The sequence below is a fragment of the Schistocerca piceifrons genome, chromosome 4, assembly GCF_021461385.2.
Source record: "Schistocerca piceifrons isolate TAMUIC-IGC-003096 chromosome 4, iqSchPice1.1, whole genome shotgun sequence".
NCBI lineage: Eukaryota > Metazoa > Arthropoda > Insecta > Orthoptera > Acrididae > Schistocerca > Schistocerca piceifrons.
The window spans coordinates 36839239-36863607 of record NC_060141.1 but is presented as its reverse complement, the minus strand read 5'-3'; the positions used below and the strand labels follow the sequence as shown (position 1 = coordinate 36863607).

At 43.1% G+C, this 24369-nt stretch overlaps 1 protein-coding gene across 1 annotated transcript in view; it reads right to left on the bottom strand.

Annotated features, from left to right (window-relative positions):
- Positions 1-20638, bottom strand: part of LOC124795576 — a 179734-nt gene extending 159096 nt beyond the window's left edge. The window contains exons 1-14 of the mRNA XM_047259647.1: positions 20631-20638; positions 20491-20554; positions 16932-17158; positions 16595-16849; positions 16347-16488; positions 14273-14505; positions 13936-14190; positions 13688-13829; positions 11259-11491; positions 10921-11175; positions 10673-10814; positions 8719-8951; positions 8381-8635; positions 8153-8274 (exon numbers count right to left, since the gene is read on the bottom strand). Of these exons, the coding sequence (XP_047115603.1) occupies positions 8153-8274; positions 8381-8635; positions 8719-8951; positions 10673-10814; positions 10921-11175; positions 11259-11491; positions 13688-13829; positions 13936-14190; positions 14273-14505; positions 16347-16488; positions 16595-16849; positions 16932-17158; positions 20491-20554 (2558 nt within the window). The 5' untranslated portion in view covers positions 20631-20638. The remainder of the gene's footprint in view (positions 1-8152; positions 8275-8380; positions 8636-8718; positions 8952-10672; positions 10815-10920; positions 11176-11258; positions 11492-13687; positions 13830-13935; positions 14191-14272; positions 14506-16346; positions 16489-16594; positions 16850-16931; positions 17159-20490; positions 20555-20630) is intronic.
- Between the last annotated feature and the right edge of the window lie 3731 nt (positions 20639-24369).

The following is a 24369-nucleotide window of genomic DNA, read 5'->3' as shown; positions in this document are numbered from 1 at the left end:
CCATAGTGCTCAGAGCCATTTGAACCAATTTTTTGAACATGTTTTCGTAGTTCGATCCGTATTTGTCTGATGCCATTGAGGACAGGATACGTTTTGAAACTTGCCCATTTTTCAGTCACATGGGATAAAAACGATCCGTAAGGACGCAGGGCGTCTGCCACCAATTCTTCTGGCACTTCGAATGGAAGCTCAAACACGCGGATCGTTCACAGTGTTCAACTGTAACCGCTCCAACATTCCGTCCAAATGACAGAAACGAAGTCCTTGTCGGTTTCAGAGCGCACACGTGAGGCAGTGACGTAAACGCCGTCCGAACCGCTGCTCTGCTGAAGGCTGACTGACGGCTATCCGTGCACGCCTCCGACACCGACCCAAATCTCCTTTTGCCACGCTGTCCATGTCACTTATGCTCACACTTTCTTATTGCTGTACAGGTAGAGACAAATGTTTTTACTATCGTCATTTTAGCTCACTAATTATTGCAATGTCTGTGTTTTACAGTGTCTGTATGTAACATGACGATGTCCTTCAGACACACATGGGTGTCTGAAGGTACAGATACTGTCCTAGACGAACAAAGATTTTTCCGGTCATATCAAATGCACATCTGCCTGGTTACATATAAAACATACCGAAAAGAAATGTAAATTTTCTGGGACTGCCGAGTTTCACAAGTGCACATTTGTCTGGTCATATATAAAACCTACCAAAAGTCACATACAAATTTAAGAACACTGCAGGGTTACACAAATGCATATCCGTCTGGTCTTATATTAAAAAACATACCGATAAAATACACATTGCGTAAGAGCCTATGGGTTTTGGTCTTAAGAATAACTTAATACAAGAAGTACAACGATGCGGCAGCCTCGTGTAAATGAACCACAGTCATCTATCAAAACCAATATCAAAAGGTTATGCCACCTTATGTCACTATATACTTATGTAGTCACCGGAGCAAAACGAAGAAAACGTAAAACTGGGGCAGGGGAGAGGGGCGTGCCCATCGCCCTAAAGTAGGACATTCTCCCCTCATTCATAAAAGAGCTGACTGCGTTCCCATGGTTCACTGTTGCTTCAAAGGACTCTATAGGAACTCGTCAAAAATACTGAAGAAATTATGGTCTGCAGATTCGAGTTGATCATTAAGCAATAAGTTAGGGTTTTTGGTTTTGGTCCGGTAGTGCCTAGCTTGCGCTTGTATGTGATGGAGACATTTAACATTTATAATGTCATCTCTCTTGGACGCCTATGTGCTACTTACGACAATTTTCTAAGGCCTGCGTGTTATAGGCAACTATTAATATCACCATAGTTTGCCTTGATGTTGTAACCTGTATGTGTCCTAAGGCATGTAACTGAATTTTGTGTATACATGTTATATAAGTGGAATCCAAGCCGACTTTTATAGTGTTTTCTGTCCTCCCTAGATCCGATGATGGCGGCTTTAGTTTCACCGAAACCGGTAATCATGGACTAAAAAGAAGTCCTGCGATCTTGGCTACCAGTTTATTGTTTTAAAAGAATGAAAGTTTGTTTGTCAATTTGAAGAGTATCTGGCATTTCACTTGATTTCATTAAACAATATACCAGAAATTGAAGTTTTAATGACGTTAAATAATATCAGATTATTGATTGGATAAGGCAAGTTCAACCGCGAGAATGATCTGAAAGGAACCTTCTGATTGGTCGTTTAGATCCAATGAGAATTAAACTGGTCCCGCGCGAATCTAGTGGAGTGGGCAGTGAGTAGAATAGTTCGAGAAAGTCGCTTGCTAACCGGCGTACAGATAACACTATGTTAGATAGGTCCTTAAAATACTCTGGAAAATGAAGATATAGTGATTTAATTGCGGTTCGAATGCCTCGTGACTCAAGCGACTGGAGTTACAAACATTTTAATGAAAGTTTGGTGTTCCTAAATTAAATAGTTTGAAAGTTATGAGCGTGTGAACTTTCTGGCAGTAGTAACAATTCCGCGTGGCATGTTTAGTGCTCTACGGAATACTTTGGCGAGCACTTCTTTTGAAGAAGACCACTGAAACGACCGAATGTTTAATTCGCGAATAGTTGTGGGTCGGTACCTGGTGGAGGGGCGGGGGGGGGGGGGGGGGGGGGGAGGGGTTAGGTTGTTTGGGGGAAGAAACCAAACGACTAGGTAATCTGTCTCATTGCATTAGGGAAGGACGGGGAAGGATGTCGGCCGTGCCCTTTCAAAGGAACCATCCCGGCATTTGCCTGGAGCGATTTAGGGAAATGACGGAAAACCTAAATTATGATGGTCACACGCGTCCTCCGGAATGCGAGTCCAGTGTGCTAACCACTGCACCACCTCGCTCGGTGTACCTGGTTGAACGTGAAAATCAGTCGGGTCGGACTTACAAAAATTCTGGCTGCTTTTCGAGTGAAACTATGTTGTACAGACAGTGAACTTTCAATGATAGAGCATTACAATATTAAATACGGACTTGATAGCCATTTCATGTGTTTCCATATGAATAAAAAGCAGATTCAATCTAATTTTAAATGCTTTCTACGACTGCATCCTCCGAACACCTGATTTTTTTAAAAGTGAACTTTCAGGAACTGACTTTCAACTCGAGTTACGCGTTCTCTGTATGGTAGGTATTAGGTAGTGGTTTCATCAACGCTACTTTACACTGCCTAGCACGCACTACTAAAGAGTAAAGGGACGTCGGAAAGTAGCATATCGAGAGCTAGGTGGACTTTCGATAAGTGATTGAGAGAACGCAGACGACCGAACGCGCCCCGCCGCAGGTGGTCGAAGACAACGGGTTTTGGCCCTTACGGCTCCTCAGCGCCTTATTTGTTTTCTAGTCAAGTGACCTTGTTGGTAGATGGTACTACTGCTTAATCATTTCCGCAAACGCCAGTTTGTCTTTGGAGTCGGCTGTTTACTGTGCAGGAATCGGCTTTCCTGTGCAGTGTCCACATTAACTCTGTTGAACCTGTATTAAGTACTATCAGAAAAGAAAATTATCAGGAAAAGTTAGCCGCAAATCAAGTAAGGCCTTTCAGACCAGATCCGTTTCTAAGAAAGTGACGAAATCAAATAAGCGTGATTACGAGCGAACATGTAACAAAGAAGTTGTGCGGGTGCACTGTAAGAATGCCTGATTTTCGACCCTGAAGTTAATACATGAATTAGGGACCATGTTCATTTGTCCGAAAAAGTAAAAAAGCATGAAAACTCCTACTTACTCAAAAATGCGAAACGGAGAGTGGCTAAGGCTTAAACGTCAATTCGTTCTTGCCATATTCTGTACTTAATTATGTAAAAAACAACATAATTTCACGAAAACAGTTGTTCCTTTTTCAGACAAGTTATCAAGTTATGGATGTAATTATTATTATTATTGTTCTTGACAGAGACTGAAGTTCTATAAATATGTTGATAACCGTAAATGTTATACAGCAGATGCTATTGATTTCGCACTTTCATATTTATCTGAATTTAAAAATTTGTGAACACCCGGAATGTATAACTACTAGTCCTCACTGGTATGAGTGCATGCAGTTTGACTGTGGTGGGAAACAGGAAGGTGAGGGACTAGCCAAAGATAGAGTGTAGTGGGCTTTGTCAAAGTATAACTTGTGGGAAAGCTAAGCAAAAAGATTGCCTGTAGACTCTGGAAAAGATGAAGGGAGTCGACAGCAGAGGGTTGAAGGTGGTTACAGCCAATAGGAAAGAATCCTCTTCGGGCAGTTCGAACAAGGAAACATTTTCTCCGAAAGTCCGCCGTGCTGGGACGCTGTTGCACGGGCTGGCCTGGTGTGAGAACGCTACTGTGAAGCTCTCACTGATATGGTGAATTGAAAGTACAAAAACGAATTTTGTCATCGTGGATAGCGTTCGAACTGTGTCGTTGACAGTAAATTTAGTCAGAGAAGTGATAGAAGATAGTTTAATTATCATAATTTTGATGGTATAAAGCAACTGGTAAATTGTGTTCGTAACCTTTGAGTACGAGTGTTGGCCATCAACTCTGCATTTTGTTTGTGGAATAATTGCGAGTGAAATCCGTTCATTTGAAAGAACGTCTCGAGCTGATGCACAATTACTGAAGTTCTGTGGGTTAAAGATGAACGACAGAAAAGTTTTTTTCTGGTGTGGTCCTGAGAACATGTTCGCGTCACTTCTTTGAGTGCCGATTAACAACTAGAAATTTAATTTTTTCTGGGTGGTTGATTGTTTTAAATATTTATTAATGAAAATGGAAGCCGAGCCAGAGCATCTTCAGTCACTCATTTCACAAATTTTAGGCAGTTTCTCTGTGACTTGCACTGCAACTGCAGTGCTCGCCTCGTGGGTGTACGGAATCCGCTCTAAGTCCACGCGAGGTGTCAGAGCGTGCTAACGTGTCTTAACGTTTTCTAAAAGTGATTCTATGAAATTTGATTCCCATTTTTGTGAGAACTTTTGTCTGATTTTAACTTGTTCCTTTGTAAGTGAGGCCTGCCCATAAGTGTAGTTCACGTGGTACCTAAATCTAGAATGATTCAGATGTTGCTTAATTTCTTGCTGTACGATAAAATGATGTTGATGTCCCCCAGCCAAGTCGTCTGTAATAATTTGATAATTTTCGGTGAGTTGCTTTTGCGAACACTAACGGACTCCATGTGTCCCGCAATTGTGTGTTAGTTACCCCGTCTAAGCCCTTTCTTTCAACCTCTCGGCGTGGAATAATAGCCCATCGAGGTTAAATTAATTAATTTATGTCAAATTCTTTACTTTTCGATTATATTTGTTGTGTCATTTCGTAGTTTGGTTTGCTAAACGGTATCAGATACGGTAGGTATCCAGATTCTGTACTATGTAATTAGTGTATTCGTCAATGTGCAGTTATACTAAGCCCCTCAGAAATCTCCGTTTTGCTTCGCTTTCTTGCAATGCAGTCTGACATAATTACTTGCAATAGCAACCTTGCGTACCCCCCCCCCCCCCCCCCCCCGGCCTCGCTGTCCTGTAGTTTTTACGTCTACATGTATGAGTATGTTGTGTTGTAAGTAGGCTGTTTATGTTTTCTTATTGGCAACGTTACGTAGCGCTCTGTATGAAAATCACTGGCTGTGCTGTGTGCAGTCTGTGGCTAGTTTGCATTGTTGTCTGCTATTGTAGTGTTGGGCAGCGGCAGCTGGATGTGAACAGCACGTAGCATTGCGCAGTTGGAGGTGAGCCGCCAGCAGTGGTGGATGTGGGGAGAGAAATGGCGGAGTTTTGAAATTTGTAAGACTGGATGTCATGAACTGCTATGTATATTATGATTTTTCAACACTATTAAGGTAAATACATTGTTTGTTCTCTATTAAAATCTTTCATTTGCTAACTATACCTATCAGTGGTTAGTGCTTTCCGTAGTTTGAATCTTTTATTTAGCTGGCAGTAGTGGCGCTCGCTGTATTGCAGTAGTTCGAGTAACGAAGATTTTTGTGAGGTAAGTGATTTGTTAAAGGTATAGGTTAATGTTAGTCGGGGCCATTCTTTTGTAGGGATTATTGAAAGTCAGATTGCGTTGCGCTAAAAATATTGTGTGTCAGTTTAAGCATAGTATTGTATAATTGTTCAAAGGGGACGTTTCCGTTTAGTGTTGCATGCTACTACGTGGAACAGCACTGAATTTAATCCATCTTCGTACCCCATAAATTGATTTCCTTTTGTACGTCGGAGACCAAATAAGGTAAAATTCATAACTGTTGTTAACTGAAAGAATCAGTCTTGTATAAGTTCATATTGAAGGCGGTGTCTTAGGCCGATAAATGTAAATAATTATGGAGAACCACCTTTTGATTGCCTCTCGCTTTCCATAATTATTACAGATTCTGCTGAACCCCGTTGCAAATATCAATTTGAAATATGAAGTAAAAGATTGCGAGAAGAATGATTAAAGCTTTAAAGGAACAACAGCAAATGATAGCTCATATATGCTCCTGATAAAACGAAAGGTCATCGCCCTCTGTGCTCACTGTGCTGTTTCGAGGTACGACTAGCGCCATCGGTTGATTGTTAAACTTAGATTGCAGGTTCCTCGTGGAGCCAGTAAATTTATAGTCTAAGTCGAGTTGTGGTTGTTAATTAAAGCCACTGTACCAACAACCCCAGCATGCAATAAAAGGTTAAGACATGCATAGGAATTACGAGACAGTAGATAAAGGCATAAGCATAGGTTAGATAGGCATGACTACAGAGCAAAAATCGCAGAGTAACAGAGTGTTTGGAATTCCTGTACCAGAGCTAAATTGTCTCCCACAATTACAGCACCAAAAGTGTTCCGTATCACTGATTACAGAAGTATGTGGCTTTTGAGGAGCTGTCCGAACACTGTACGCTGTTCATTTTACCTCCCTACGCACAGTCATCGTGTTAGCTGGACTGCTGATAGTTCTCTGGAACGTACGTGTGGGTCTCTCTACTGATTTAATGTGATTTGTTACAACCACCGTACGCAATCCTAGATGGTTACTGTCCATTAGTGCATTACGTTTCCTCAGTCTTGATACAGCTTTGACGATTCCTTCGCGATTCTGCGTCACGGTACCATCACCAGCAGTCGACTTGTACAGCTATAGAAGGCTTGAAATGTCCCTTTTGTTCACATAATGAGCAGATTTATATATGAGTGTTGCCCGTATGGGAATAAAAGCTTGCAATAGAAATGCCATTCGTCGTACTAAAATTCTACGTATTCACGAACAGATTCCAATCTTCAAAAAGTTACACTTTTCGTTTTCATAGTGGTCAAACTTCTCACCGACTCTTCCACGGCGCTGCATGACTAGCACCTCGGGGGCAGGCTGGATACAGGGGAGTGTTAGACTTACATGCGACATTCAGAGCGTTGAATTTGCCAGCACTAGAATATCCATTGCAAGCAATATTTGTGAGAAGCCTCTGTAGAGATTGTAGGAAAAGTAGTGCCTAGTCTGTGAAGTAATGAGTCATATAGGCATGAGTGCTAGCCACTGTGTTCTCATAGGCTGCCTCCTCTGGCGTAAGCATACGTCTTTGACCACGTCTTATTTAATTTCTTTCTCTCAGGTTACTGGTCTTTACTTTTAGCACTGTGTTGAACATTTTTTTTCATTCACGATGTGTGCCCGTTTATTTATAGAGCCTATTCGTTGTGACAAGTTGTGGAGTAGTTTGTATTCGTTTGAAATGTTTTGCTCTTCAGAAACTGACTTTGGTGTGGTAATTGTCTCCTACGGTTATGTTATGCGGTAAGTAAGTGGTAGTTTTAAGAACTTTGTTTTGATCTATATGTTTTTCAGCTGATAATTCTGTGGTGATAGGTTGTCAGTAAGTGATACGTTTGTAGACCCAAGCTTCTCCCATGGCTATGTTATGCTTTAAGTAAGTAGTAGTTTTAAGAACTTTGTTTTGATCTCTATATTTCTCAGCTGATGATTCTGTGGTGATAGGTTGTCAGTCAATGATGAGACGTTCCTAGACCCGTGTTATGAAAATCGTACATGCTGAACACACTTGCAAGAACTATAAGAAATACCACTCTATCATAGACATGCGTTCGCATGTATGTACCAGTTATGTTGTTGTGTGTGACAAATATAATCACCAGTACATATTGAGTGAGATTTGATTCGTGGAGCACGTGCCTATAGAGTGTATTGCTATGTCTGTATGAAACTCTGTTCTTTAGAGTGACCGAGTGACTACAATATCTTTCTGAAGTCATGCGCGAAGATTTCTCAGCTATCTATTGATTTAAACTGCAAAGCGTCGTAGGGATTGTAAATAATGAATACCGAATCACGTGAACAATCATAGGTTTTCATCGAGCCGCTTGAATAGACAAAAGATTTTCGAATTGTGTAAACGTAGATCATTTTAGGTTATTAGCAAATGGGAATCAATTTTTGTAGCAGTATAGCCCTCATATTACCAGAGGTACTCCTTAGAAAAGACATCACTCTTCAGAAAACTGAAACCAGTAATATTCAGTTGTAATACCTCTGAGATTCTGATGTACTGGATTTAGGGACAGCCAATTGAAATACACTTACTTTCAGATAACTAATTTATTTTTAAACAGTTCTTTGAGTCCACGGCTTCAAAGCAGATATTATCATTTACTTATGAGGATGCATCTAGAATGGTGCAACACGCCCTCACTAAGCCCAGCCGAAGAGATTGCGGATGAAGTCCATGATGGCGTCGACATCGATACCGGCGTCCCTCAGCATCTGGATCAATTCCTGGACAGCATCCAGCTCCAAAACGCGCAACACCAGTTGCTGGAAACGTCATATTTCTGGTTAGACGTAAAGTATGGAGGTAACATAAAAGAAAAATGTTGGACACTCATTGCCATTCAACAGCCATGAAAGGATTACTACTTACGTGGAACTCGTCCGAGCTGAGCCTGTTGATGAGTTCAGCGAAGTCGGCGCTGGTCTCCAGCTTCTCGTTGTAGAGAGCCTTCAGCTCGTCGACTGGGAGGATGGCGAGGATCTCATCGAGCATGGACTTGAGGCTCCTGCTGCTCCTCCTCATTCTGCTGGCGGGTTTCGTAATCTGAGGAATGCCCAGGAAGTCGTGGATCGTGTTGAGGAACCCGTAGGGGTCAAGGCCTGAGGACTCGAGGAAGTTGAGCAGCTGCAGAAAAAAATTGGACAGTGAGAACCTGCGTGATGTAACATCTCATAGGTGTATGAAGTGTCTAACAGAGCGTTGCTTACATCGTACAGCTCGGGCTGCTGGTCGACGTAGACGACGATGCTCTCGAACTCGTCAGACATGAGGTACTGGAGGGCGGCCTGCACCTCAGCATCGTTGGCGACGTAGTTGAGGACGATGTTGACGATTTCGTCGACAGGGATGAGGGCCAGGAAGTCGTTCAGGTCATCTTGCAGGTTGCGGCTGGATTTTTTTGCTGGGAAACGTTGGATCATCTTTGCACCTCGGATAGGCTCTGAAAATGAGATATCGCATATCAGTACATCTTTTCTGCTCTATTGCAAAATTCTGTTGAAAGTCTCATTACAGTTGCACAGATTGTTGTGGTTCATTGCATAACTATTTAATGATAGTGTAAAACGTTGGACAGTTTAGTCAGTGCTGAGCAAGTGAACAATGTGTCTTTGCTTTTTTCCCTAGAAGTTGTATAATATCATACACATACTATTTCTTTTTTTGTGGGATGTAGAAGAATTGTTTCCAGATCACAGGGTTTTAGGCAGTTTTATAATTTTTCTGCAAAATTCACAAATAATGTTCCATAATATAATCATTGTATTCCGTCGTATGCCTCTTGGGGAAGGTGGAGTTCTCTCGTTAGCATTATGATTCGCGTAGTGGCTGAAGTACTGAACCTGCATTAGATAGGACAGCTCCTCTTTCTCGTGCCCATCCACCCACATTGAGTTATTCTGTCAGTTACATAAATTGTTTAATGCGATTTCTGGGTTTATTTACTTGAAACACACAGTGACACACTTCACCTTGCTGTGTATTTATTGGGCATTTAATAAACTCGTCTATGGGACGCAAGACCTTAATCTCCTACCACATCTTATTCATATCTTATTGTTGTTCTTGTTGGTAACAGCACTGGGCGCAGGTACGAGCACAGAACTGTGATTCGAGTCAGTACAGAAGCACTGATGCCAAGATTATAAATGTTTTTAACATGTTGTTATTTTGAATTTTTTTAGTTTAGTGTCACTTATATTCCCTATTTTTGAGGGCTCTGGTTCCAGACATTCTAACTCTCTTTAGACTTGATTGAAGTTGTTTTAAATACAAGGATGATTCTTATTACTGTAAAAGAATGTCAATGGAATTAATGGTGTGATATTTATGACGTTCTGATGTTCGTGATAGTTGTCAGGACTTGGAGTTATTACAGTACTGGTAGGTTGGGTAAGACTTACAGAATGGAGTCAAAATTACAGGAGAAATATCTAATCTGTCCATCGGATAGAAAAGATTTGAGTAAATGCGATGTGCTTAAGAGTTGGGTACGACAGTAGCCAGTGAGGAAAGATATCGTCTGAAACAGTCGTTTCCGGTGATAATCGTTGGGTGTATTATGAGTGGTATGAAGGCCAGATTATATGGCTGGTTCCGTACTGCGGGCATGGGAGTCAACTAAAATTACGCTTGGGAACAACGTTTAATGTTTGGTGATGAATACGGGGAATTGTTGACAAGGGCACAGCTGCAAACAAACGTTACCGCTGATGGGTCTTGGGTTTACTGGAAATGTAGAAATTTGTGTAAACGTTTTGAGCCAGCAAAGGATAGCGGAGACAGAGGACAGTGAAATACAGAAATTAGATGTCCTATACGTCTTTCCTTGACTTGAAGATTTTATTAAAACGTTGGACAAGATCCATACGAAATGATGATAGGAAGGGCAGGTCAGATGATTAGAATTGTTTTCTGATGTAAGCTCCAAGTGTGGCTAGTTGTTAGTTTACTCTATTGACGGCTTTATGATGGCTTCATATTGTCGCAAAGAAATTTTAAAGTAGAGTGAAATACATTACGAGATATTTGGCCTCAGCTAGTACTGTATAATTACGCCACACAATGTGGAGCACAATGGACAAAAGAATATGTAGCACATGCGAATATAAACTTAAAATAACAAGCCCCATTGAAAGATGATACTAAAGAAAACATCCTTACTCAGTTTCAAGGAGCCGGAATCAGCCCAGCCGAAGAGATTGCGGATGAAGTCCATGATGGCGTCGACATCGATACCGGCGTCCCTCAGCATCTGGATCAACTCCTGCACAGCGTCCAGCTCCAAAACGCGCAACACCAGTTGCTGGAAACGTCATATTTCTGGTTAGAGGTAAAGTATGGAGGTAACATAAAAGAAAAATGTTGGACACTCGTTGCCGTTCAACAGCCATGAAAGGATTACTACTTACGTGGAACTCGTCCGAGCTGAGCCTGTTGATGAGTTCAGCAAAGTCGGCGCTGGTCTCCAGCTTCTCGTTGTAGAGAGCCTTCAGCTCGTCGACTGGGAGGATGGCGAGGATCTCATCAAGCATGGACTTGAGGCTCCTGCTGCTCCTCCTCATTCTGCTGGCGGGTTTCGTAATCTGAGGAATGCCCAGGAAGTCGTGGATCGTGTTGAGGAAGCCGTAGGGGTCAAGGCCTGAGGACTCGAGGAAGTTGAGCAGCTGCAGAAAAAAATGGAGCAGTGAGAACCTGAGTGATGTAACATCGCATAGGTGTATGAAGTGTCTAATGGAGCATTGCTTACATCGTACAGCTCGGGCTGCTGGTCGACGTAGACGACGATGCTCTCGAACTCGTCAGACATGAGGTACTGGAGGGCGGCCTGCACCTCAGCATCGTTGGCGACGTAGTTGAGGACGATGTTGACGATTTCGTCGACGGGGATGAGGGCCAGGAAGTCGTTCAGGTCATCTTGGAGGTTGCGGCTGGATTTTTTTGGTGGGAAACGCTGGATCATCCTTGCACCATGGAATGGCTCTGAAAATGGTATTTCGCTTATCAGTGCACCTTCTCTGCACTTTTGGGAAAGTTGTGTTAAAAATTACGTTACAATTGAGAAACTGTTGTGGGTCATTCCGTAACTTATCACTATTAGTGTGAAATTAGTTATTTATTAGGAAGACGTAAAATTATTGTTTACGAGTTGTAGAGTGCCACTTATTTTTATAATTTTCGCGGAAAACTCGCAAATAATGTCCATAATATAAACATTATATTGAGTTGTATGACTTTTGCGGAAGATGGAGTTTTGCCTTTACCGTTATCTTTTGCATAACGTCTGAGGTACTGAACTCGCATTAGAGAGAAGAACTGATGCTTCTCATGCCTAGTCACCTACAATTAGTTTTTCCGTCAGTTACATAAGTTGTTTAATGCGATTCCTTTGTTCAAATATTTGAAAACGACGCTGACATCATTGTCCTTGATGAGATTTCACTGTAGACTTAAGAGTTTTGTCGGTGTTACGTTACACGCTATATTTGTACCACTTCATCTTCTTATTGAACCTCTTGATGAATGCACTTGGTACATTGTGTATAGAAATGTGATTCACGTCAGTGACGAAAAGTAAACTCAAGATTATAACTGTGACTCAGACGTATCTCTTCACAACAGGTTACTGTTTTTTATTTATGTATTTGCGCACCTTTTATATTCCCCACGATCGAATCTTGCTACTTTGAGACATTCTTACGTTCTTCAAACTTGATTGAAATAGATTAAATCATTAGGTTAATTTTTGTTGCTGTAGAATAATGGCAGTAGGAATTGGTGCTGTGATAGTGTGATGTTAGTTCTTTCTGGTCTATAGAGGTGATGGCTATGGGGAGTTGTGCTTATTACAGTACTTGTGGATAGAGTAAATTCTTAGAACTGGGGGCAGTATTAAAGGAAAAATGTCTGATTTGCACATTGGAAAGAAATGATTCGAGTAAATGCGGGTGGATAGGACAGTAGCCAAGCAGAAAGCATATGGCCCGGAACAGTCGTCGTCGGTGAAAATACTTGGGAACCTTATGGGTTGTATGAAGGCTAGATCATGTGGGTGATTTCACGCTGGGGGAAGGGGAGACAGTTAAGGTTACGCTAGGTAAGGATGTGGAATGTTTGGTGGGAAGTTTTGATAGGGGCACAGCTCAAGGCAAACATTGTCGAGGATGGGGGATACAATATGTTGTTGCACTTCCAGTTTATTGGAATTGTAGAAATGGTTATGCTGTTTTGTTTCAGAATGTATGTAAATCTTAGTAGCCGGTAAAGCATATGAGAGAGGCAAGGTAGTGATACACATCTCATCTTGTTCCATGATTCTGAGATTTTAGTAAAACGTCAGAAAAGAGGAGGTCTATACAAATTGTGCATAACAAGGACAGTTGGAGGACGTATATTATGAATGGTTCATGGATTGGTGATGTAACCTCCTAGTCTAACCAGTTAGCAGTTTTCTCAGTAGTGCGCTTTCTTTGCTGTGGTTAGCAGCTGGTCGTTACTAGATTTTGGTAATGAAATTCCAGGGTATTTTAGATTGTTGGAAGAATTGTGAACTGAATAGTAGAGATCTCAGGAACACTATTTCTAGGTGGTTTTCCCTATAACTGTTTTGGGAAAATGTTACCTCTTTCGAGAGTTCATATTGTTATTGTAGGACTCCACGAACGTTGCCGCACTACATTACAGAAACGATTCGCCAAAACATGTTACTTCAGCTGAACTTGGAATATATTTGGGAACTGGTCTTCAGGACACTCGCGTCTACCCAGGGCCCAGCTACCAGAAAAAATTGCCATTCGTTGGTAGAAAATGTTTCTCGCCTTAGCAATCGAGCTTTACCACTTAACATAAAAGTCAGAAGACAGAAAAAGGGTCGAAAACCGTCATTCTGTGTGGATTATTAGCGAACATATTCTTGTACATAGCTTCCTATGATGATTGGTTCATATTCTCGCAAAGAACTCTTGAAGTAGACAAGCTGAATTTCCAGAAAAATTCATGACTCCACATTCCCTCTGGAGGAGTACCAGAAACCAGACGACATGTTTGGTCACAGTTAGAACCGCAGAATTACGCCACGCAATGTGCAACACAATGGACAAAAGAATATGTGGCACATGCGAGTATAAACTTAAAATAACAAGCCACATTGAAAGATGATACTAAAGAAAACATTCTTACTCAGTTTCAAGGAGCCGGAGTCAGCCCAGCCGAAGAGATTGCGGATGAAGTCCATGATGGCGTCCACATCGATACCGGCGTCCCTGAGCATCTGGATCAATTCCTGGACAGCATCCAGCTCCAAAACGCGCAACACCAGTTGCTGGAAACATCACCTTTCTGGTTAGAGGTCAAGTATGGAGGTAACATAAAAGAAAAATGTTGGACACTCGTAGCCATTCAACAGCCATGAAAGGATTACTACTTACGTGGAACTCGTCCGAGCTGAGCCTGTTGATGAGTTCAGCAAAGTCGGCGCTGGTCTCCAGCTTCTCGTTGTAGAGAGCCTTCAGCTCGTCAACTGGGAGGATGGCGAGGATCTCATCGAGCATGGACTTGAGGCTCCTGCTGCTCCTCCTCATTCTGCTGGCGGGTTTCGTAATCTGAGGAATGCCCAGGAAGTCGTGGATCATGTTGAGGAAGCCGTAGGGGTCAAGGCCTGAGGACTCGAGGAAGTTGAGCAGCTGCAGAAAAAATGGAGCAGTGAGAACCTGCGTGATGTAACATCTCATAGATGTATGAAGTGTCTAACGGAGCGTTGCTTACATCGTACAGCTCGGGCTGCTGGTCGACGTAGACGACGATGCTCTCGAACTCGTCAGACATGAGGTACTGGAGGGCGGCCTGCACCTCAGCATCGTTGGCGACGTAGGTGAGGACGATGTTGACGATTTCGTCGACGGGGATGAGGGCCAGGAAGTCATTCAGGTCATCTTGGAGGTTGCGGCTGGATTTTTTTGGTGGGAAACGCTGGATCATCTTCACATCTCCTAATTTCTCTGAAAATGAGATATCGCATATCAGCGGATCTTTTTTTGCTCTTTTGCAAAATTCTGTTGAGAGTCTCATTACAGCTGCACAAATTGTTGTGGTTCAATGCATAACTATTCAATGATAGTGTAAAATGTTTGACAGTTTAGTCAATACTGAGTAAGTCAACAATGAGTCTTTGGTTTTTCCTAGAATTTGTGTAATATCGTATACATACTATTTCATTTTTAGTGGATGCAAATGAATTGTTTCCAGATCATAGGGTTTCAAGCAGTTTTATGATTTTTCTGCGAAACTCACAAATAATGTTCCATAATATAATCATTGTATTCCATAGTTTGCCTTTTGGGGAAGATGGAGTTCTCTCGTTGGCGTTATGATTCACTTAGTGGCCGAGGTACTGAACCCGCATTAGGTAGGAGAGCCACTCTTTCTCGTACCCATCCATCCACATTGAGTTATTCTGTCAGTTACATAAATTGTTTAATGCGATTTCTGGGGTCATTTACTTGAAACATACAGTGACACACTACACCTTGCTGAGTATTTATTGGGCATGTAATAAATTCGTCGATGGGACCTAAGACCTTAATCTTCTACCACGTCTCCTTCATTATCATATTGATGTTCTTGTTGGTAACAGCACTGGGTGCAAGTACGAGCACAGAACTGTGATTCGAGTCAGTACAGAAGCACTGATGCCAAGATTATAAATGTTTTTAACATGTTCTTATTTTATATTTTTTAGTTTAGTGTCATTTATATTCCCTATTTTTGAGGGCTCTGGTCCCAAACATTCAGACGCTCTGTAGACTAACATTAAAACGCTCTGTAGACTTCACTGAAGTTGTTTTAAGTACCAGAACGATTTTTATTACAGTAAAATAATGTCAATGACGCGAATGGTGTGATATTTATGATATTAGTTATTTGTGATGGACCTGATCGCTGTGAGGACTTGGGGTTATTACAGTGCTGATGAGCTGGGTAAAATTTGGAGAATTGAGACAATATTGTAGGAGAAATGTTTGATTTGTGTAATGAAAAGAAATGATTCGAGTAAGCGCGATGCACTTGTGAGGAGGATAGGACAGAAGCCAGGGAGGAAAGGTATTGATTTTGGCAGTAATTTCCGGTGAAAACCCTTGGGTGCGTTATGGGTGGTATGAAGGGCAGATTATTAAGGTGGTTCCGTGCTGCAGGCAGGGGGATCATCTAAAATTACACTTGGAAAAACATTTAATGTTTGGTCATGAAGGTGGAAAATGTTGACAGTGATACATCTGCAAACAAACGTTGCCGAAGATGGGTCTTGGGTTTACTGGAAATGTAGAAATTCGTGTAAGCTTTACGAACCAGGAAAGGATAACAGAGGGAGAGCAGAGTGAAAAACGGATAAGAGGTGTCCTATATGTATTTCCATAATTTGGTGATTTTAGTATAACGTTGGAGAAGGTCCATACAAAATGAGGATAATAAGGATGGGTCAGATGACGATAGGTATGTCTGGTTGACTCTTTTGTGATGTAAGCTCCAAGTGCGACCAGTTGTTAATTTACTCTAGTGACGGCTTTCTGTTGTATGTTTGATGATGGCTTCATATCGTTGCAAAGAAAGTTTGAAGTGGAATAGATGTATCGGTAAGCTGAAGTAATAAAAAATTTCTAGGCTCACCGTTTCCTTTAGAGAAATACCTGAACACATTACGAGATGTTTGGCCTCAACTAGTACTGTAAAATTACGGCACACAATGTGAAGCACAATGGACAAAAGAATAAGTAGCACATGCGAATATAAAATTAAAATAACAAGCCCCATTGAAAGATGATACTAAAGAAAACATTCTTACTCAGTTTCAAGGAGCCGGAGTCAGCCCAGCCGAAGAGATTGCGGATGAAATCCATGATGGCGTCCACATCGATACCGGCGTCCCTGAGCATCTGGATCAATTCCTGGACAGCATCCAGCTCCAAAACGCGCAACACCAGTTGCTGGAAACGTCATATTTCTGGTTAGAGGTCAAGTATGGAGGTAACATAAAAGAAAAATGTTGGACGTTCGTAGCCAGAGAACAGCCATGAAAGGATTACTACTTACGTGGAACTCGTCCGAGCTGAGCCTGTTGATGAGTTCAGCAAAGTCGGCGCTGGTCTCCAGCTTCTCGTTGTAGAGAGCCTTCAGCTCGTCGACTGGGAGGATGGCGAGGATCTCATCAAGCATGGACTTGAGGCTCCTGCTGCTCCTCCTCATTCTGCTGGCGGGTTTCGTAATCTGAGGAATGCCCAGGAAGTCGTGGATCGTGTTGAGGAAGCCGTAGGGGTCAAGGCCTGAGGACTCGAGGAAGTTGAGCAGCTGCGGAAAAATTGGAGCAGTGAATACCTGCGTGATGTAACATTTCATAGGTGTATGAAGTGTCTAATGGAGCGTTGCTTACATCGTACAGCTCGGGCTGCTGGTCGACGTAGACGACGATGCTCTCGAACTCGTCAGACATGAGGTACTGGAGGGCGGCCTGCACCTCAGCGTCGTTGGCGACATAGTTGAGGACGATGTTGACGATTTCGTCGACGGGGATGAGGGCCAGGAAGTCGTTCAGGTCATCTTGGAGGTTGCGGCTGGATCGTGGGGCCGGGAATCGCTGGACTGTCTCATGCTTGGGCGCTGTGTAATTTTAATGTAGGTGTTAGCGAACTTCTGCTTTCTGAATTGACGTGTTACGTAAGTAATTCTAAGTTGTAGTCTTTATCTTCGCTTGTTTTGGGTAAACTCTGAAATTTTGTTTTCGTTTTATGTAAGATAGTAACCAAAATCCTTAAATATGTAATGAGATTAGTAGGTCTTATCTCAGTGTTGATTATTCGTTCAAAAAAGTACCTCCTCGTTTTAATTAGTGACTGTTACTTTACAAGAAAAACCAGCAATATAGCGCAACGGTTACTGATGGCTAGTTAGGTTCGGGTTTGGTTGCTTGGGAGGAGAAGGCCAAACAGCGAGGTCATCAGTCTCGTTGGAGTATTGAAGGAAGGGGAAGGAAATCGGCCGTGCCATCTCAAAGGAACCATCTCAGCATTTGTCTGGAGCGATTTAGGGAAACCACGGAAAACCTAAATCAGGATGGCCGGATGCGGGTTTGAACCGTTAAAAGCTATCTGCTTCAATAGCCCAGTGATCAGCCTCTGGCTGATATGTGTAGGACCCAGGTTCGATCCCCGGTACTGCTGGAGATTCTTCCTTATTGAAAGGACTTGAACAGGGTTTCCTAGCTTCGTTATACCAATTAAGGAGCTATTTGAGTGATAAGGAGTATTCCCAAAATCAGAAGGCGAAAAGGTCAGGAGAGTCGCGTGCTGACCCCAAGCCCCTCCTTATCGGATTCACTGACGCCACTGGCAGTGGATGACACTGCGGTCGGTCGGTCTGACGGTTCGAACTGCCCTATTACTGTCAGAAAACGTAGCTTTCCTTTGCTTTGCTTTAAAATTATGTATCCAGAATATACACTCCTGGAAATGGAAAAAAGAACACATTGACACCGGTGTGTCAGACCCACCATACTTGCTCCGGACACTGCGAGAGGGCTGTACAAGCAATGATCACACGCACGGCACAGCGGACACACCAGGAACCGCGGTGTTGGCCGTCGAATGGCGCTAGCTGCGCAGCATTTGTGCACCGCCGCCGTCAGTGTCAGCCAGTTTGCCGTGGCATACGGAGCTCCATCGCAGTCTTTAACACTGGTAGCATGCCGCGACAGCGTGGACGTGAACCGTATGTGCAGTTGACGGACTTTGAGCGAGGGCGTAGAGTGGGCATGCGGGAGGCCGGGTGGACGTACCGCCGAATTGCTCAACACGTGGGGCGTGAGGTCTCCACAGTACATCGATGTTGTCGCCAGTAGTCGGCGGAAGGTGCACGTGCCCGTCGACCTGGGACCGGACCGCAGCGACGCACGGATGCACGCCAAGACCGTAGGATCCTACGCAGTGCCGTAGGGGACCGCACCGCCACTTCCCAGCAAATTAAGGACACTGTTGCTCCTGGGGTATCGGCGAGGACCATTCGCAACCGTCTCCATGAAGCTGGGCTACGGTCCCGCACACCGTTAGGCCGTCTTCCGCTCACGCCCCAACATCTTGCAGCCCGCCTCCAGTGGTGTCGCGACAGGCGTGAATGGAGGGACGAATGGAGACGTGTCGTCTTCAGCGATGAGAGTCGCTTCTGCCTTGGTGCCAATGATGGTCGCATGCGTGTTTGGCGCCGTGCAGGTGAGCGCCACAATCAGGACTGCATACGACCGAGGCACACAGGGCCAACACCCGGTATCATGGTGTGGGGAGCGATCTCCTACACTGGCCGTACACCACTGGTGATCGTCGAGGGGACACTGAATAGTGCACGGTACATCCAAACCGTCATCGAACCCATCGTTCCACCATTCCTAGACCGGCAAGGGAACTTGCTGTTCCAACAGGACAATGCACGTCCGCTTGTATCCCGTGCCACCCAACGTGCTCTAGAAGGTGTAAGTCAACTACCCTGGCCAGCAAGATCTCCGGATCTGTCCCCCATTGAGCATGTTTGGGACTGGATGAAGCGTCGTCTCACGCGGTCTGCACGTCCAGCACGAACGCTGGTCCAACTGAGGCGTCAGGTGGAAATGGCATGGCAAGCCGTTCCACAGGACTACATCCAGCATCTCTACGATCGTCTCCATGGGAGAATAGCAGCCTGCATTGCTGCGAAAGGTGGATATACACTGTACTAGTGCCGACATTGTGCATGCTCTGTTGCCTGTGTCTATGTGCCTGTGGTTCTGTCAGTGTGATCATGTGATGTATCTGACCCCAGGAATGTGTCAATAAAGTTTACCCTTCCTGGGACAATGAATTCACGGTGTTCTTATTTCAATTTCCAGGAGTGTAGTATTTTATCGACGCCATAGGTGTACTTTTGTTAAAGTCGCTAATGCCTGTAGGAGGACATATTACTTTTTACCCAGGTACATTTAATGGCGGTTACGCGATTCATTTGATAAAATCTGTCGAAATAATGTCTACTCAGGCAGTCTCAAAAATTCTTCTGCTGGGTATAAACCATCCTTGCTTAAATCAGTGGACCGATAACTATTTGCTTCACTGAAGCGCAATAAATTATGTGGTGTTTCTCTGCGAATAGCTTACATTTTTATGAGGTACACCAGCATCTGGTAACTTTACGGAACGAAATTGGTCATGTGGAAGACTTCCGTGCACGTCATTATGGAAGCATAGCTCATATAGCTGAAAATCTATTATATGTGTGTGGTCCTGTTATTTCAGACATGTCCGAAGGAATAGACACCATTCTGATATTGGAGCCACCGTTAATCAACTCACAAAGGCATTAAAGACATGGGCATACATCAACTGGTAGGCTGAAAATTTTTCCCACCCTCGGATTCTAGCCCGAGTCTCCAACTTACTAGCCAGATACGCTGACCACTAAACCATCATCTGTACAGAGGGGTCGCCGCAGGTGCACCGGCTACCCTAGCAAGACCCTGTCAGATCCAAATTCTCAACTGATACCTCACGCTACTGGTGCAGTGCCCCTGCTTATGAGCCTCATTACGCGCAGCATCTTGCCGATTCGAGTAAGAGATAGAGTTTGGCGTGCAACTGCACTGAAGGAATAGTTGAGAATCTGGGTCTGGTGGGAGGCACACTAAGGTAGTCGGTGCAGTTGCGCTGACTACTGTGTCCGGATGGCGTGGTGGTCAGCGCATGTGCCTAATGAGCAGGAAACACAAATTTCCAGTTCGTCCCGTTGATATAAATCAATGCCCACTGGCAGCTGACGTCTTTAATACATTTCCGTCTTGAAAACATGATGTACAGCACATGTATGGAACGATTACGTGGTCACTTGAGCTTAAATAGTTGTTCTTAGAACCAAACATTTACCAAACATTGACATTATTCTGGCCTTTAAAAGTATGATTTGATGACACTTACCCTTGGGCACCGCTGCGCCGCAGGCGAAGCCAATGACAACAGCGAACAGCAGGAAGAAGCGCATCTGCACAAGAAGGCGATGTCTTAGGGTGGAGGCAGTGCTAGCTAGTCTAGTATACTTCAGAGCGGAGAGGACTTACCTTGCCGGCTGTGGACCACAATGTGATGCGGCAGGCTTCGACGTGTGCGTATTTACGCATTTCTTTATCAGCTCTTCACTGCGTTTATCGAGCGCGGTTTTTTCCGCTCGCGACCAGGATGACCTTCATCCTCGGCAAACGCAAGTCATCTCTGCGTCTGTGCATTACCTGAAAAATTCACTTCAGTTGTCCAGAAGAGAGCAGACCGTGCGTATCGCATCGTATATCAGCAGTGATTATCGCGTGATGTTACCAACTTGTAGGAATGCAACTGGTTTCGCTTCTAGCTTTCGATATGATTTCTACGTATTAACTCATCCATGACAATTGAAGAAACTACGATGAAGGGATTTTCATGTGTAGTTTTCGTCGTGTCTGAGTCTGTCGCCTACCGTTCAACGTCAGAAAAGTATCTAACAAACTTGCTCAGCTTTGTAATTCGAGTTGTTAATACGGAGCGAACGCATTTCGTTCACTCCATTGTCTAAGGTAAATTGTTTGCAGAGTGCTTCATGCCCTCTGTTTCATCTCAGTTGTGGCAGAATCAGTAATGTGCTCTGAGCACGTAAGTTGTGTGTTCTTGTACAGTGCTACCATGTAAACGTCACTAACTGTATTACCTCCAGAAGTTCTTGGCAGAAATGTGCTAGTGTTTCTTGGAGTATTGAGGGCAGAAAAACTGTTTTGACTATGATTCTAAAATAATTTGATATAAATTCTGTAATATGCGTGGCCTGCAGAGGTGAAAACCGCTGTTACTTTTGTAGGACCGATTTCGAGGAGTCTCATCAGTTGCGCACGACACGTTTCTTTCTTTTCTTTCACAATGTGCCTTTTTTTCCAAGATCCGCTCTTGGTTGGTACTCTTCACTCCTCCATATGTTATTGTTTTGATACTGTGCCGGGATGCCCTCCATGTCACAGTGCAATAATAACATAGTTCCTTGCAAGCTGTTTGTCTGCGAGTGGGACAAATTTACTTCTGTGCGTTTTGTCTGTTGTAACTGATTCTGTACCGGTTTTCCGAAGCGAAAATCCACAAATACGGTAGATTTGCCTGGAGAGGTTTGGAAAAACCCCTGTAATTAGCACTCACGTTCATCGATGGAATGCAGATGGACCTACTTTTCGTTAATCTAAGGCACAGGCTGATTTACGATCTGGTTCAGCTTTCTGTGTCGTAGAGTAACGCTTAACGATTTACTAACGTATTCTACGATGTGTTAACATCTGCGACAGTTAATTATCAGATTTATCCTAAGGATAAGTCGGACAGGTTCCTTTGTTCAACGGTTGAAAGCGGTATCAATAACTTCGGGATCTGCTCCTTTCGTAAAGGGAAAGAACTTGTTTACGTTGGAAATATCTGTAGAAAAGACGGCGACAGATGCATAATTACGCAAGCGAAGTTCCAGCATAGGCTTAAACTGATTCGCGTGTAAATTCTAAGTGACAGCAAAGGGAAAGTCAGAGATTATATCTTGTCAACTGTCTCACCGCTTCGTGGGCTGTCTGAGATGAAGCCAGTACAACAGGATTGCCGAATCAGCTGACATGGCATGAGGACTACAGAACTTAACATTATATAAAATATTGTTTTTCGATGAGCACTTTGTATTACTTTTCAGGGCCATAAAACTGTTTTTAGCGAAAAACAGTATTTAGTAACCAATTCCTTGGATGTGTCTTGATCTGTAATTGTATGATCAAAGTACTCAGCTGAAATTCTATGTGCTTATGGCACATCAGTATCTGTGACAGACCTGAAATTCAGTTCGAATTTTTAGAAAATAACAAGTGAAAATGGGAGCCTATAGTTCATGAAAAACAGATCGCTCCTTAATCGTAATGAAACATAGTGTACACAGTGTTCAAAACAGAACTTTCGTAAAAGATGTGTCCTTAGAATTGTGTACATAAGTTTCAAGAGATGCTTTTTTTCTGTTTTCGAGTATTTCCCAGTTGAGGTTTCTCAGTCTCCCATTTGTCAGACATAATTCAGAGCATTAGCGCTGCTTTTCGTTTGTCTACCTGATACGACCCCTGTTAGTCCAACTTGATGTGGATACCACACTCCTGAGCAATGTCTTAGTACGGATAATACAATAGTACTATAAGAATCTCTTCCGTACACCAACAGCTGTTTTCCAATCTCTGACAGAACCCTGGGTTTGCTGCACCTTATACCAAACGAATGTGCTCATTAGAATCCATACAGTCACAAATTATCACTCTCAGTCATTTGCGTGATATGAATAACTCCAGTTTTGATTCATTGATCGCATACTCGAAGACTGCTACATGTCATAAGCACACAATATGGCATTTCTGCAGACTAAGAGCCTTTAGCCTTTTACATTAGAGTTGATATTTTGCTGAACTCTGGCTGATTATCACCTCAGTTTTTATCAGATAATACTTCCTTATACGCAACTGCATCGTCTGCGAAATGTTTGAGATTTCAGCAGATACTATCCGCTAAATTATTACTATGCAACAGGATGAATGATGGTGCTATCACGTTTCCATGAATGCCGTACAGGGGAGACATTTTACTCGGAAGTCGCTTGCCGGGTGTTCGTGGGTAAATACGATACTGCGGTGCCTGTGTTATTCCGAATTGTGATGCAAGGAAACTTGCATTGCATTCCAGGATAACACAGGCACTGCAATATCGTATCGTAGCTCGCCTGTATGTCCTGCTGAATATATTTTCTTAATTTTTTCTTTGTTAGGCCTCAGTCTGGCAATAAACCGAAAGTTCTTCGACAGTTAACAAACAACGAACCTATAAACAACCTATTCATACAGATACCTCTTTTCACTGTTCGGACGTTATATGTGAATAGCGTTCTGGATTTCACATGTCCAGTGTTTCCGGAATAGTTTCATTGTTCTGTACGCAAGGTCTCTTTGTGTCAGACAGTGTTTGGTTCTGAACTTAGAAGATGTTTTAGAATCCTACTGCAGATACTGCTGAGCGATCCCTCCGTGGATCCGTTCTACTGGCATTGTTCGTAGATGGACTTGAACTGTACCCTTTCTCAGGCGCTGGAAGTAGTTCTCTGCCCAAAGGATCTCTGGTTATCACTCCTGAGGATGAAACTAATTTACTTGCAAAATGCGTATAGAAAACCACAAGGACTTCGTCGTGATCTCAGTCGTTCTTGAGTTTTAGCAAGTTCAGCTAATTTAACATGGAGATCATTGATTATTGTATCATTTATCATTGAGCTGTGGTACGACACCTGAACTGTAGCAACATCATTTGATTTTCATTTCTAAAGGAATATTTTAAGAATAAATTAGACATATCGGCTTTCGGTTTGGTACTGTCTGCTTCGGTTCTTGTCTCATCAACAAGTCCATGGACTTTAAGTTTTAACGTCTGACTGAAGTTTCGCGAGAATCTTCCAAAACTAATTAGTTTCGCCGGTGCCCCACTGGTAGTCAAGTTCGTATCAGTTAATACCTATCTACCGACTTTTTTCAGTTTGATCCGTTCACGTTCTGCGGCAAGTGCTGTTTCATAACAAACCTGCCGTCATTGGTTGTACACGGCTACGGATCTCTGACGTCTCTAACGATTCTGAGAGGTGCCTTTCTTAGACTGCTTCACTAACTGCTTACTTCAATTTTTACCACAGACCCATTGCACACCCCTTGCCTGATTTCATTTCAGCCGAAGAAATGATGGTGCTTACTCTTTGGCGAGTTTACTTCATACGTAGCTTCTCAA